At 31.2% G+C, this 13944-nt stretch overlaps 1 protein-coding gene across 5 annotated transcripts; it reads right to left on the bottom strand.

The window, feature by feature from the left end:
- Window positions 1–367: 367 nt before the first annotated feature.
- Window positions 368–12979, bottom strand: LOC134268100 (uncharacterized). 5 transcript variants are annotated; one of them, XR_009992296.1, is made up of 9 exons: window positions 12539–12668; window positions 12186–12407; window positions 11792–11920; window positions 11222–11366; window positions 10980–11117; window positions 9858–10013; window positions 6917–7028; window positions 6702–6780; window positions 6556–6667 (listed from the first exon to the last, which is right to left on the bottom strand). XR_009992296.1 is itself a non-coding variant. In XM_062750305.1 (6 exons), the coding sequence occupies exons 4-6, from the start codon at window positions 11363–11365 to the stop codon at window positions 470–472; spliced, it is 339 nt and encodes a 112-aa protein (XP_062606289.1). In that variant the 5' UTR covers window position 11366; window positions 11792–11920; window positions 12186–12407; window positions 12539–12660; the 3' UTR covers window positions 368–469. The 5 variants fall into 5 exon arrangements, 1 of the variants encoding a protein (XP_062606289.1); XR_009992294.1 differs by lacking the exon at window positions 12539–12668 and adding an exon at window positions 12842–12979 and having other exon boundaries at window positions 6650–6780; XR_009992293.1 differs by having other exon boundaries at window positions 6650–6780; window positions 12539–12667.
- Window positions 12980–13944: the final 965 nt, after the last annotated feature.

Here is a 13944-nt window from a genome sequence, read left to right as displayed (position 1 = left end):
ATCTTTGTTCTAATAAGAGAACAGTTCTCTGCATGATCGTGTAGACATATCCTAAATATTTTCAAAAAATAAATAAATAATAAATAAAAAAAAAATAACCACCGTGTTGCTACAATCATTTGTTGGTGTCCGATCATACATGGAGTTAAATAACAACATAATGCAAAGAGAAAATAAAGATGAGGTGAGGCATATTGCAAATAGCAACAAAAAGGAGTGATTTTATTCAATAATTACAGAACGTAAATTAAACAGTAAATTTAAATGACAAAGGGGAGATAAAATACATATTTGGAAGGTGTGCAAGGGTATCAAAATTTAGATTAACTGTGCACAATTGCATAACTTTCATTGCAGTAGTGGTTAGCTCAAATATCTTGATTGCATCTCTTTTCAAGAGTATGTTTCCATCCTCGTTTACAACGACCGGAAGGACAAGAACCTGTCACGTGATCACATGTAGCTTTGTTCAGACAATGTCCACAGGAACGACTGCAGCTCTTTCTGTACAAACCTTTCTTACACGCTGAAATAGATTAAATATACTCAAAAACGTGTCATCCAAACCTTTCAGTTAATATTTTATATGACATTCTATTGATAAGATTTTTTAATTTAATGTACATGTAGTTACATGTACATAGTTATTTAAAATTTTCAAGTTATTTTCATAGACATATATGGATACCGAACAATATTCAATGTCAAAGGCCATAAAACAATACAAATTGAAATCAGCGCAAACGCAGACCTCCAAAACATCAGAACGGGGATCAGATGCCAGGGAGGAGTGAGCATCCTCCTTCTTGTACACCTTAAACTATTTTTGTTCTACAGGGTATAAACTAGAAGAGTTATCCCTCTTTGCTTTTTATTAGTAAAAGTCGTTTTGTGTAAAATTATTTTTAAACATTTTTCTATTCTAAAGAAATATATACCTTCTTGAACCATAATATTTTTTTTGATATTCAAAGTATTTGTTTGTTTCCATAGACCTCAATGCATTCTTCATTAATTAACTACTGCTCATGTAAATATATGTTTGAACTCTCTTAGTAAATCCTTTTCTAATCTTAAATGCCTTGAATAAGTTTCAGAATATTTAATAAAGGATTGATATAAAAGTTTAGAGAAATATGCCCTTATATAGGTTGGAAGGCATTTTATAAGAAAGCAATGCTGTCACAAGTTTTTTTTTTCCATAATGTTGAGAGTCATGTACACTCAGGAAGATTACGCTTGAAATACTAAATATAATGTAAAAAGAAAAAAAGAAAAATGATGCACTTTTTAAAGTCCCAGTTCATCTTATCAAGCATGGCTAAGAGCTGCTATATTTAAGAGTTTAAGCCCCGAAGAATTACTTAACATACATTTATGAGCAATTTATTTTCAGATGTATTATTTCAACCTTTCGTTTTACACAAGACAAACATATATCGCTTGGATTACTGGTTTAAGTTACTGGTTAGTTAAAAGTATAAGACGATCTAGAAATCGCATAACCCTAAATTCCAATCACCTTTAAAATATTTTAAGTTGAAGGGATGACAAACCTCAACTCTATGCATTGTATTGAATATGTCTGGTTGTACAGCAATGATAAATTATAACCGATAATCATTACAGCTTTTTATCATAATTTTTTAAAACTGTTATTTTAAAATGAAGACAAAGATCGTAGATTGATCCAGAATAAACTTCAGGAGATCTCCGCATGGATTTTTACAAAACTTCTCCTATCTCATTGCTAACATCTAAACGGGTAAACGTAACTAAATATACCGGTAGAAAATAACAAATTATCATAACATTGAAATGTCGATGGAATGATTTGTTATTCCCCGATCTTGACAAGGAGCGTAATCAATTTGACTAACAAGTAAACACAATTAAAAAAACCCACACATACAGATTACCATACAGTCATTCTTTCTGCTGAACAAAATATGTTTACCGCTCAAGGTCACAAACCTTAATTTTTAAAAGCACGTTTTTTTATGATCACATTTTTTTTACATGTATTCAAGTAGTGTAATTATCTAAGGGAAATATGTTTATTATTATTATTTTCTTATTTTCTTATTTGGGGGGGGTGTCCAGGATGTGATCTCCATTGGATTACATGATAAGTTGCATAAAAGCCGAAAGTGTTCATAAATAAAATCATCACGCATGCCAATCGATATATCATCGTCATGAAACAAAAAAAATTACAGTTATATATGTATTCCTTATGTTTATAACTACATGCTCTGGATTCCGAAATTCAAGTACTATACAAGTACTATACTCTCTTTATTTGTCCCCGCCCTACACATGATTTCTTTTTACGGCGTCTTTCAATAACCCAGTAGAATTATTTAAGGAATAAATGTCTAATTTTTCATGATCAATCGATGATCAATCGATCAGCTAGCATTATAATTTGCAATAATTTTGCAATTTGGAAATTGGAATATTTGCACTGAATTCTTATAATTGGTATGCTTGACATGCAGGTATATTAATTAGATTTTAAAAAAAGAGCAATATTAGCATTATAAATGCTTCTTTTAAATACATGTTACATCAAATGCTAATGCTAATTCTGACACAAACCTAAATGAATTCTACAAGGAAATAGAGCTTTAACGGGTTCTTTCTTTCCATAACGTTGAGAGACCTTCAGACACAGAAAAAACACACTTGAAACTAGAAAATGCTAAAGGGAAAACATGTACATGTACTTGTTCAAGTATCGGTTCATCTTATCAAGCATTACTAAGGTCCGTTATATTTATTAGTTTGCTAGGTTTCGTTCATTACTTTTCGCACGTTTATGAATATTTTTTAAAATAATTCTTTCTTTTTGCACTGAAGAAAGGTATTACATTCCGTTGACTAAAAAAACTAAAACAATCATATAATTTAAGACTTTGTGGGGGATTCTGTACGAAATATTTGCAAAAAATACAATAAATAAACATTTGAGTTTGTATGCGCTGCGGTTATTTCGGACTATTTATGTGCATATGTACTATCTAGTATTTGGGAACTTTTTTTTTACTAGGATTGTTTTTTTTTCCCCAACTGATATCAACTACACAAGATATACATCATAATATTTATTTTTCACAATTAAAGGCTAAAAAACAATGATTGATCTGGCATATCAAAAGGTAATCGAAAAGTTTATTCAATGTATTTACATTTTATTGTATTTTTTATGGTTGTCAAATGATTGTTCGGAGGTCACACTATATGCATGGTTAGTAAGACTACATGTACATACGTTGAAGAAGACTCGTAGAAGAAAATATAATACTGTAATACTGAGGTACGTGTATCACAGATTTTTTAATTACTCCTGTAATAATTTAATTTATATTTTAGTACTGTTTTTCAATAATACATGTACAGCCGGCGGACGCTAGTACACTAACTTACAAGTGCGTACGATGTAAAAACAGCATAATCACAATCGGTATCTTTAACTACAATTTATTCTTTGTTTTCAAAATATTTTATGTATTTTTATAGGTCTTTACATAGTTTACTATGTCCAGTGATGGAACTTTAAATAAAAAAATCTCATTCTGTGTAAATTAAGCGTCATTGGCATCGAGTCAAGAACATTGCGTCGGTAGAATATTTTGATCCGTAAGCTAACTTTTGTAAAATTCATATTGATCACAGGTGACAACCAACACTATTTTAATAGTGTACCTAAGATATGTAATTATGAACTTATATGCATAGTACAAAAGTGGTTGTTGCATGTGAAAGGGTCTAATTTCAGCAAAGGTTACTCATTTTCAGCATAATTTAACGATTTTGCACGACCATTCGATGTTTATCGCGTAACAGTGACGTCATAGTTAAAATTACGTCATTTTTGTACCTGTAGAATTTAATTCACATCTAATTTACTTCAATGCACAGCATCAGAAAATGATACAAAGATGATTAAAATATCGTTTTATTTACGACGAATTACAGCGAATACCGTACTTTGTTCTTTGTCAGAACGTACAGCAATGACGAATTATAAAGATTAAACATTATGTCATGATAGTTTGGCAAGTCTAATAGAACTGTTACAAATGAAGACCATATATTGATCCGGCATATATTCCAAGTGATCAGTTTATGCCTCAATTATCAAATTTCACAAAAAAAATCATCCAATCAGTTAAATATTAACATAAAAAAAACAGATAAGGCAGGCAATATGTTTTAAACTGATTCTAATTAGGTCTTGATATGGTTGGAGATTATTTCTGTATCAGTTATCATTTGACCTTGTTTACTGTTCCTTGTCTTTACATAACAAGAACAACAAGGGCTCACAGTACTTCAATTACAAATGATATTTCAAAGAAGCATATTCCACTTTCTTTTGTCTAACATATTTTATTTTGATATAATGAGGAAGTTTTGTAAAGAATACATTTTTTGTGTTTGGGTTAAATGTAGAATTGAAGTTCCTACAAGCAAACAGGGAACATATCATTTTGATCATGATTCATGGAAGTATCTACTTGTTAAACTTTCTGCAAAAAGAAACAATTTATTTAAAGTCAGTTGGCGATGCACCATTTGCCTTCAGGTAAATTCTGCGTCTCTTATAAGCAAGTAATTCTCTCATCCATTTCATCATTTTACGCTGATTTGCAAGATGTTTAGAAAACATGCCACCCATTGATGGTTTTGTTTATGTAGAAATAAGCACACGCTATAGGCTATTTGTTCATTTTTTTTCATATATTTTATAAGTAGTTGATCAAACCTAACTTTGTGTTTCTACAAAAAAAATCTTCAAATCCTGCCACGATTCACTCTGAAGTAGATAAAAAATAAGCATTATGGTGTATAAAATACCATGTTTTACATTATAATAGGGACAAAAATGCCGATCCATTTTGAAAACTGGAGGTGGGTTGGTCCATTTGACAAGAATATGTGATCATCATCGGCAGACGGAAAAATTCACAAACAATTAAGTGTGAAAATAATGACCAAAAAATCAACATTCGGAATAACGAAAGATTATTAGAAAATCATTAAATTAACCTTAAATGTTTCAAAATATTGACTTAAAACGATACTGTTGATTTTTTCGTTATATCAAGTTATTTGTCAAAAGCTATGTTTGTCTTAGAAATTGGAGCTTTTTTTTTCAAATCACATTGGAAACATGGATTCTATGGGCAGTCTGTAATATTGTGTTGCTTTATAAATAAAAGACGATAGAAAATCTGAAGTCATTACGTCTTTTGTTTTTAAGTGATCATGATCATTAGCTTCTTTTTCTAGTAAACTATTCAAACCATGAATCGGACTTTGTAATATCCTTCATTTGAGAAAGAAATTTTTTTTCAGGTAGAAATTCTTTTTAAAAATAAAATCTTCTTCGTATGAATAAAGCATAGGTCTGCATTTTTTATTCATCACTGTACAGCTCCAAGCTGAGTTCATATTTTGCCTATTCTTTAATTCAGATGAGGAAATTCTCACGATACAGTGTAGGTTAAATGAATGGTTCCAAATATTTTTTTTCCAACTTTCCTTTCTCAAAATAGATGTTCAATAGAGAACCTTAATTTCTTTCTCCTTGAACCTTAATTACCCACATACATTCAGAAATCTGTTATCCTTCATCAAGAAACTACATATTTGACATCATTAACTACTTGAAACTCCAAATTCGGGGGCAGCACTATAATTGTTGTGTATGAAAACTTCTATAAAGAATCCAATATTCACGTTAGAAAAGTGAACATCATAAGGGGGCATAATGGAGAAAGTATTTAATATCCATAAACGTGACACAGCTTATTAATTATCAAATTTTAGTAATTACATTAGAGGTTTATATTAATATAGAGAGCAATATGAAGTATCTAACTTTTTTCAGCGCACATATTTGAATGACATCCTGTCAGTGAAAGCGGGGAATGATAAAAGTGATAAAAAGGAATTGTCCTCAATTATTTTTTTTTTATTTTGCTCTATACGAAAGAAACTTTACAAAAATGAAAAAATGAAATGGTCTGATTTTCATATTAAACACTTTATTAATAAATACACATGCAAAAAAGAGTTGTGTTATTTCATGAGATCACCAATTCATTCCCAATTTAGCTCTCAAGTGAGTATTTTGGCCAATTGACCCCTTTATTTTATATTTTTACACTAAAATTTTTTACCTTTAATCCACAAGGGAGTCATTATTCTACGGGGGTGAATCTTCTTCATGTGGCTTATGCATAATTTTAGGGATTTTAGGGTGATGATACTTTTTTCCTTCGAACAAAGGGGTCATTTTAAGACGTCGAATAATGACTGGTGGTCAATTTTCGACGTCGATAAATGACCTCCGGTCAATATGCTATGGGATCATTTTTCGTATTTACACCGTTGCTGACAAACTTCATGAGTTGTAAGAATTATTTTGATCAATGTTAGAATAGCCATTTTCATCAGTATTGGAATTTTTCTTAGAATCACTATCGAATTCTATATTTTAGTAGCGAACATTTCAATGAAAGCCTGTTTAAGACTTTCAAATGCAGTTCCTCATAATGAGAGGGTTGGCTCAATTGTCCAAGTTCTTGGTAACCTGCATTACTTTCTTCTGTGTCATTAATCGAGGGATTAATCAATAGTACAGGTTCTTGACAGTCTGTCCTTTCTTCAGTCCTTACCGGAGAAGTAACGTAGGCTTTTTTCGCTGAATTTTCCTCCTTATTTCCTTTGTTTAAGCTTTGTCTTTTGTAAAAAGCTCTTCTGGCATTTCTACAAGATAAAGGTATTTTATAAAATCACACTAAAGCATTGCAAAGTAAATTGGAACATTTACTTATGATTTAATTTCTTAAAAATGATCTGATAATTATGAAACTTTTTCAATAATGATGAAGATTAAACCCACCTGACAATTAGAAAAATGTTAAGCAGTATACTTAAAAAGAGAGCTGCAATAACTCCATACAGAGATGATATGACTATTTGGTTTGAATTGCGCTCTGGTCCCTGGTTGGTCGCTTAAAAGAAAACCAATATGTATATTTATGAACTGTTACCGGATTTTAAGTCCTTTTATTTATCTTTATAATTACCCTTATTAAAATTAATTTTGATTACAGTGCTTCCAAGAAGTAAACAGGGCTGCATCTATGTATGTGATCAAAATTACATGACACTATAATTGATAAAATCTTGATTGCAAATCTTAAATTATCTATCACAAATTAAAGTACTTTGCCTTTGTTTTACTTAATATATTTCCATTTCTATTTTTTCTGTGACAACTCTTTAAAAGTAAGGTGAGTTGATTTCTTGTTAATTTAATCGGAATGTTAATTTAGCCAATCGAAAGGTCAGGAGCTAAGCTTAGCCTAATATCTTTGTGTCTACCGTCAGTCGTCAAGGACTATTGAAATTGACATGGAAAGCTTCGTGAATTTTAAAACTATTAAACATTTTTAAAATCTAAATTTACAATTTTATGTCACAGAAAAATGGAAACGAAGGATTCACTGACAGGGAAACAATACTTAGAAAAATGGGATAATTTATGCATAAATTACTTTGCACGTTATACAAATTATCCCACGTTTCTCCCTTAATACATAAATTTCCTCCATTTTCATTAATCGTTGATGTCCCTAGCATACTCAAATAACTAGGCAATGATTCCCTAATTTAAAATTGAAGATATATATTTCCAATTTAAAGTGAAATGCCGAGTTACTTGTGTAAATATGTGAAAGGGTGTTTTTCATTGACAAAAGCTGTTCTCTAAATCGATAATTAGAGATATATCTGTTAAAAATAAGCTATATTTTAATGGTCTACTTTATTCAATGATCTTTCTTTATTGACCCTGTCTTCATCAATGTAAATTAATTCATCAACCTTGGTTATATTTCATAGATGAACACTAAATGTTTCAGTGATGTTGAGTAGGATTTTCCCCCGAATTTGAAATCTTACACTAAAGCCAAATCCCCCTCGTCTTTCCTAGAGTAGGATTCTGTATTGAGCCTAAAATCGAGCTCATATTTCTTGGCTTACTGTATCAACAAAAGTCTATTTATTTCTAATGAATATTAACGTGTCTAAGATTCATAAAAAAATTGGTTCAGTATGGAATTTAAAATATTACTTTTCATATCCAAATTTTAATTAATATAGGACATTGTAAAATAATGCTTTAATAAGGATATGGAGATAACGAACAGTATAAAATCTCAAAGTTCATTAAACAATACAAAATTGGAGCAGAGAAAACACGGACCTCCGAAACATCAGAGGTGGGATCAGGTGCCATGAGGAGTAAGCATCCCCTGCTGACCGGTCAAAATTATAGATAATATCTATTGACACAAAATTGGTACAATAATTTATTTTGCCTTTTACGGAGAGTATATGATCTTTGTATCTTTGCTTGGACGAAGGGTGTACTAAGAAATTATTTACTTTATATTATTGAAGGGTTCCCTATTTAATTTTTTTTCAATATTTGAATCAAAGAGATATTGAAATTTCTCTCTCTCTCTCTCTCTCTCTCTCTCTCTCTCAAACAAACAAACACTGCTCTTGAAAGACGAAGGAAAAAGCTTTTTTTTTCTTTTTGATACCAATGGTGTACACTAAATATTGAATTTAATATTTGATTGATTGATTGTGCTTGTACACCCCATTTGAGAATGTTTCACACCTAGATATCATAAGTGGAGGACTTCACATTTTGCCTTTACTCAGCACTAATGAGCATTGTACAGTGAAGGGCCTTTATCGAATCAAAGTCTATCATGACATGAGATTTCTCAAAGTTGGATGTGGAGAGGCGAACGATATTTGAATACATACCGATACCAAAAAGAACACGCTATCACGAGACTATTGTGACCGAAAATTTGAAAGGAGAGAGGAAATTCGCTAATAGAGTGTAGGACAATTCTATCTTTTTAGAAACAAATTTATTTAAATTAATTTTTTTTTATCTTGTTGTCAGTTGTCTAACCCATTAGATTGTACCAGAAGAGTTTTTGATTTATTTTTTTTTTAATGAAATAGATGAAAAAATAAGATTTAAATGTTTCGATTTACAGAATTCCTTGAGCGTTATTAGTTAGAATGATATTTCTTTGGACATATTTTGTATGATTCAATGGCACTGACTCTCATTTCCAAAATCGGAATAAAAAAATCAATTTCCGGGGTGGTGGTGGTGGTGGTGGTGGTGGTGGGGGGGGGGGGGGGGGAAGGAGGAAGTGGAAGTGAAAGTGGTTGGAAGGAAATGGTGTTATGTCCCCAAAATCAATTTTCCGGAGAAAATATTTTAGGAAGAAAAATCCCATTTTTCGAATACCACATGTATGTGTATATGAAGAATCAAAATTGGGATTTTCATAACTCTGTTCTTACATAAAAAAGCAATAAGATGTGATTCTTAATGAAGGTACTATTTAATATAATGTGGAGCGCATTTCTTAACAATTTTATGCGCCTAAATTTACATTGTGTTTACGAGGAATTTTATTCAAGAAAACACAAACAATTAATTTCAAGTGTTTTCTCTATGTTTCAAAAATGCAAGAAAATTCAAAAAGTAAATAAACTATCATTGCAGTACGGATTAATCCTTTCAACTGCACACCCTTCAGTACAAATTTTATCGAAAGTCGATGCAAGTTGTACTGAAGGGTGTGCAGTTGCATGTTATTCCTCCAGCACAATGTCCATTGCTCTTTTGATTGGTAATTTGACCCAAAGGTTCCGTTTTCACACTCTGCAATCCAAAAAAAAGAATTAATAATACGCATGTACCAAAGTTAACAAGCGTCATGAAGTACAGAAATACTTACATTCATTACATGTACATCTTTTATCACTTGTATTTTTCCATCCTCGTTCAAAGAGTCCAGAAGGACAGAGTCCTGTCACGTGATCACATGTTGCGTTGTTTGCGCATTGTCCACACAGAAAACTGCAGTTTTTTCCGTAGAAATTTGTCAAGCAAGCTGAAAATATATTCGCTTTCTACTTATTTGTCTGTCTTAGCTGACTTAAAAAATGTATTGAGCAAAAGTGAATATTTTCGATAGAAAATAAAATTGTTCAGTTATCCATCTCTGTTATTCTTTGGACACAGCATAAGCTATACAAGCACAGTTTTTTGTGGGGTGTGAAATTTCACTAAATTGACATCTATAAAGGTTTCGGGGACATTAAATTCGTTGTTCGAAAGTACATGTGTACCCTTTTGACTGAATAGTTGTATACATTTTTTTCGCCGATCGGATTCACTATCCTTGATAATTGTTTACATGATTGTATAACGAGGTAAACAAAATTTGATCTTTATTGAATATAAATTTTCTGATTTGACAAGCAGGTCAAAGTATGCACAAAGAATAAAAAAAAATACAATTACAATTTAAAACGTTCAACAAGATATACATCTACTTTAATTGCAGTAGGAATTTATCAAATTGGCTTCACATTCCAAAGACAAATTCGACTGACTTTGTTACAATTGTGCAGGGTATGTGGGTTATTACATATAATACAAGTTGTCAGTTGATTTTTTATTCTTTTAACAACTATTAGAATTCTTAAAGCTAAATTTGACATCATAAATTGTGAAATTTTGACAATATCGCACGTGAATATATACATGTACGTGACCTAATGTTTGCCTGTAGTTTTTCCACAGAAACCACATGGTAATTAGCATTCGAGATATTGCATGAAATACATAAGGGCACACATGTTTTAATATTTTTTTTTATGATAGAAACTGACCTTCCGGTGACTAATCCATCAAATTAGAAATATTTTTTTTTGCGATTTGTTACATGAATATTTATCCTTTACATTAAGAGTTTTTTATGCATTTTTTAAAATCATAACTAAACTAATGCATAAATGCGAGACCTAATCATTTGTTGGACTTAAATTTCTTTAAATCAGAATCGTGCGTTTACTTTCACTGCAGTAGTGATTTGTCCATCCATCTTCACAACCTCCGAGGCAGCTCCCATCAACTTTGTTGCACGATACTCCTTTTGCACAGTATCCACATCTGTGACTACATTATAACCCGTAAGTTCCTTCATCACATTCTGCAGTCAAATATGTACATTGATTTTAAAAACAGTGGGTGTCAAACTAAAGTATGAGAGTTATAAAAATGTTTATTTTAAAAAAAAAATAATTACATCAATACCTTCATTGCATCTTTGATCAAGTGTATATTTCCATCCTGGTTCACAGTATCCCGCAGGACAAGAACCATCCACCTGATCACATACTGCTTGTTTAGCACAGTGTCCACAGACAAGACTTTCTTCCGTAGAAACCTTCCCTGCATTCTAAATTTATTTTCTTATTTAATGTTTTGTCAGAAATGCATGCATCGGCTACAATCAACAACCAAGCCCCAAGACCATAAACTTAGAACAAATTTAAGACAAAATTTTGATTTTGAATATCTTGGGTTATATTAATTTTATGTACTTCAATATTTGAAAATTTATTTAATATTCCTATCTAAAGACATGAAAATTTTGATTTCTTATCAAGATTGCTTCAAAAGTTTTATTGACTTTATTTTAGTTATGTCTATTATCAGTTTATGGTCATGGGACCAGTTCTCACATCGCAAAGCAAATAACGCTTACAATCTGTTTTACTAATAAGACAAACAATTAAATGATAAGTCATAAGATTAACAGCTTTAGAATACAACTTTTACACATAACTGAGATACATTTTTTTCGCATATATGATAATATACCTTTACAGAATGGAGGAGGGAGACTATCAATTTTACATCCCTGTTCATCACATTCCCCGTTTATCATACAATCATTCTTACACTGGTCACAAGATATGCAATTTCCAACACTGTCCTGGTATGAACAACCTGTGTTTATACAGAAAATATTACGTTTACTGTTTATTTTCAATTAAACTGTATGTGTATGTTTATGTGCATCAAAATTTAACTCCCAAAAAACGATTTATAGGCGAGAGTATACGGTAGCTAGTATTCATAGAAAAAATGTTTTCGAAGTCGTAAATTAATCTTCTCGGAATGATTTCAAACTGACGAATTGCAAATATAATATTTCGCGAATCGGTTTGCTGTAGAGAAAGACCTACATATACCGTAAACATGAAAGACATACCGTAAATCTCCAGCTCACAGATCTCAAGAATAGCACCCCCATCAATATTCTTATTTGCGTATATCTTTACATATTGGGCTGTATGAAAACAATTCACTTCAAGCACTGTTTCAAGAGTAACATTTCCGGAATCCTGATAACAGGTGTCATTAACACTCCATCCTGAATTATTGGATACAAGTACTGAACATCCGCTCAGTCTTTTAGTACTGTACGCTCCACCTAAACATATCAGCATTAACACACTTCAATTAAATTGATTTTTTTAAAAAGGAAGAATAACTGTTCAAACAAAAAGAAATCCAATTAAACTTTTTTTTATGTTATGATATTCTCATATCTAAAAGATTTACTTCATCATGACTTTTACGACTTTCTATCAGCTTTTAAACTGATCAAATAACTGGATTTATTTCCAGAACAGGAAACGTTATCTATGAACCATGTATTCAATTCATTCTTTGCTTGTATAATTGCATCTCTCTAGTTCGAGTCAATTGATAAGAAAAACAACTAACGGTCATTCGAAAACTTTTCAAATTGAAGATGCTTCCCAGATCAATGTTTAACCAGTCCCCCGAATCTATTAAATTCCTTCTTTTTTTGTATAATTGCATTTCTCTAGCTCAGGTTAATTGTAAAAAAAACCAACTCACGGTCATTCCTGTACCAAATTCGAACACTTTTCAAATTGAAAACTCTACCGAGATCAATCTTTAACCAGGCCTCTGACTGACTGTCCTGGGGCCGTGTGCATACAAGCAACATAACTTTGATTGAAGTTCCTATCGATGGTTTTGAGCATGATGTTGAGATGATATTAGCTTTCTTTTTTTCTCTGTAATGCTTTAAATGTGAACCAAGACTTTGTATGATAAATTTACCTGAATAAAATAAAATGAAACGTGAAGAAAAACATTTTTTTTAACTTAAAGGTCAATGAACATTATGAAAATCATGTTTTTTGCATTAAGTTGAGTGTAACATTGAAAATTTCAACCCAAGAAAAACTGAAGCGAAGTCGAGGTCGACAAAGGTTTTGAAGGGATATAAACTTCAGTGTTACACTTCATTAGCCCAGTTTTGGGAATATGATACCACTGTAAGAAAGCGGCTGACCGAGTCATATATTTATGGTCATCAAAACATGTCGCCCAAGGTTCCCGGTAAGAATTTTTCATTCAAGATTTCAAACATTTGCTGGATTATCTGTAAAAATTGTTGCAAAATTTAAATGTACACTAATAAGACCTTGCTATTGATTACTATAAATAACTTGTTTTTTAGGGAAAAAAAACTGTAGTATGACCTCAAAGTTTTCTGCAAATGATGACCGTAAAAAAAATTAAGATTACCGTAATATAGATTTTTCCAATGAAGTAGAATGACCGTAATATACATAAATATAATTTAATGTATTAATTTTTCGTTTCTGTTTTAGAGACAGATATATCATGTTATTTTTGTTTTGAAAAAGACAAAGATGAAAATGTAATTTTGAACCAAAGCTGTGGCACGCCAAATTCACAAAAATAAGCAAAACATAATTTCACATTCGATAAACTAGGTTTATTACTTGTAAACTATAGTCTACGGACTGTACACTAAAGTCAATAGCGTTAATCTATATTTTTCATCTTAAAACTTTAGCAAATCATACTTTGTTGATTGTGTGTGTTACGATCATCATTGCCAAAAACTTTTAGGCCGTACTTAAGTTTTATATTCCTTAAAAATTGAATAAGTTATAATAACCAAT

Source organism: Saccostrea cucullata, unplaced genomic scaffold (assembly GCF_032062105.1).
Source record: "Saccostrea cucullata isolate Sc308-1 unplaced genomic scaffold, CSIRO_AGI_Scuc_v1 ctg14228, whole genome shotgun sequence".
NCBI classification, from domain to species: Eukaryota; Metazoa; Mollusca; class Bivalvia; order Ostreida; family Ostreidae; genus Saccostrea; species Saccostrea cuccullata.
The sequence above is the reverse complement of the archived record's forward strand: the minus strand, read 5'-3'. Positions and strand labels throughout refer to the sequence as shown.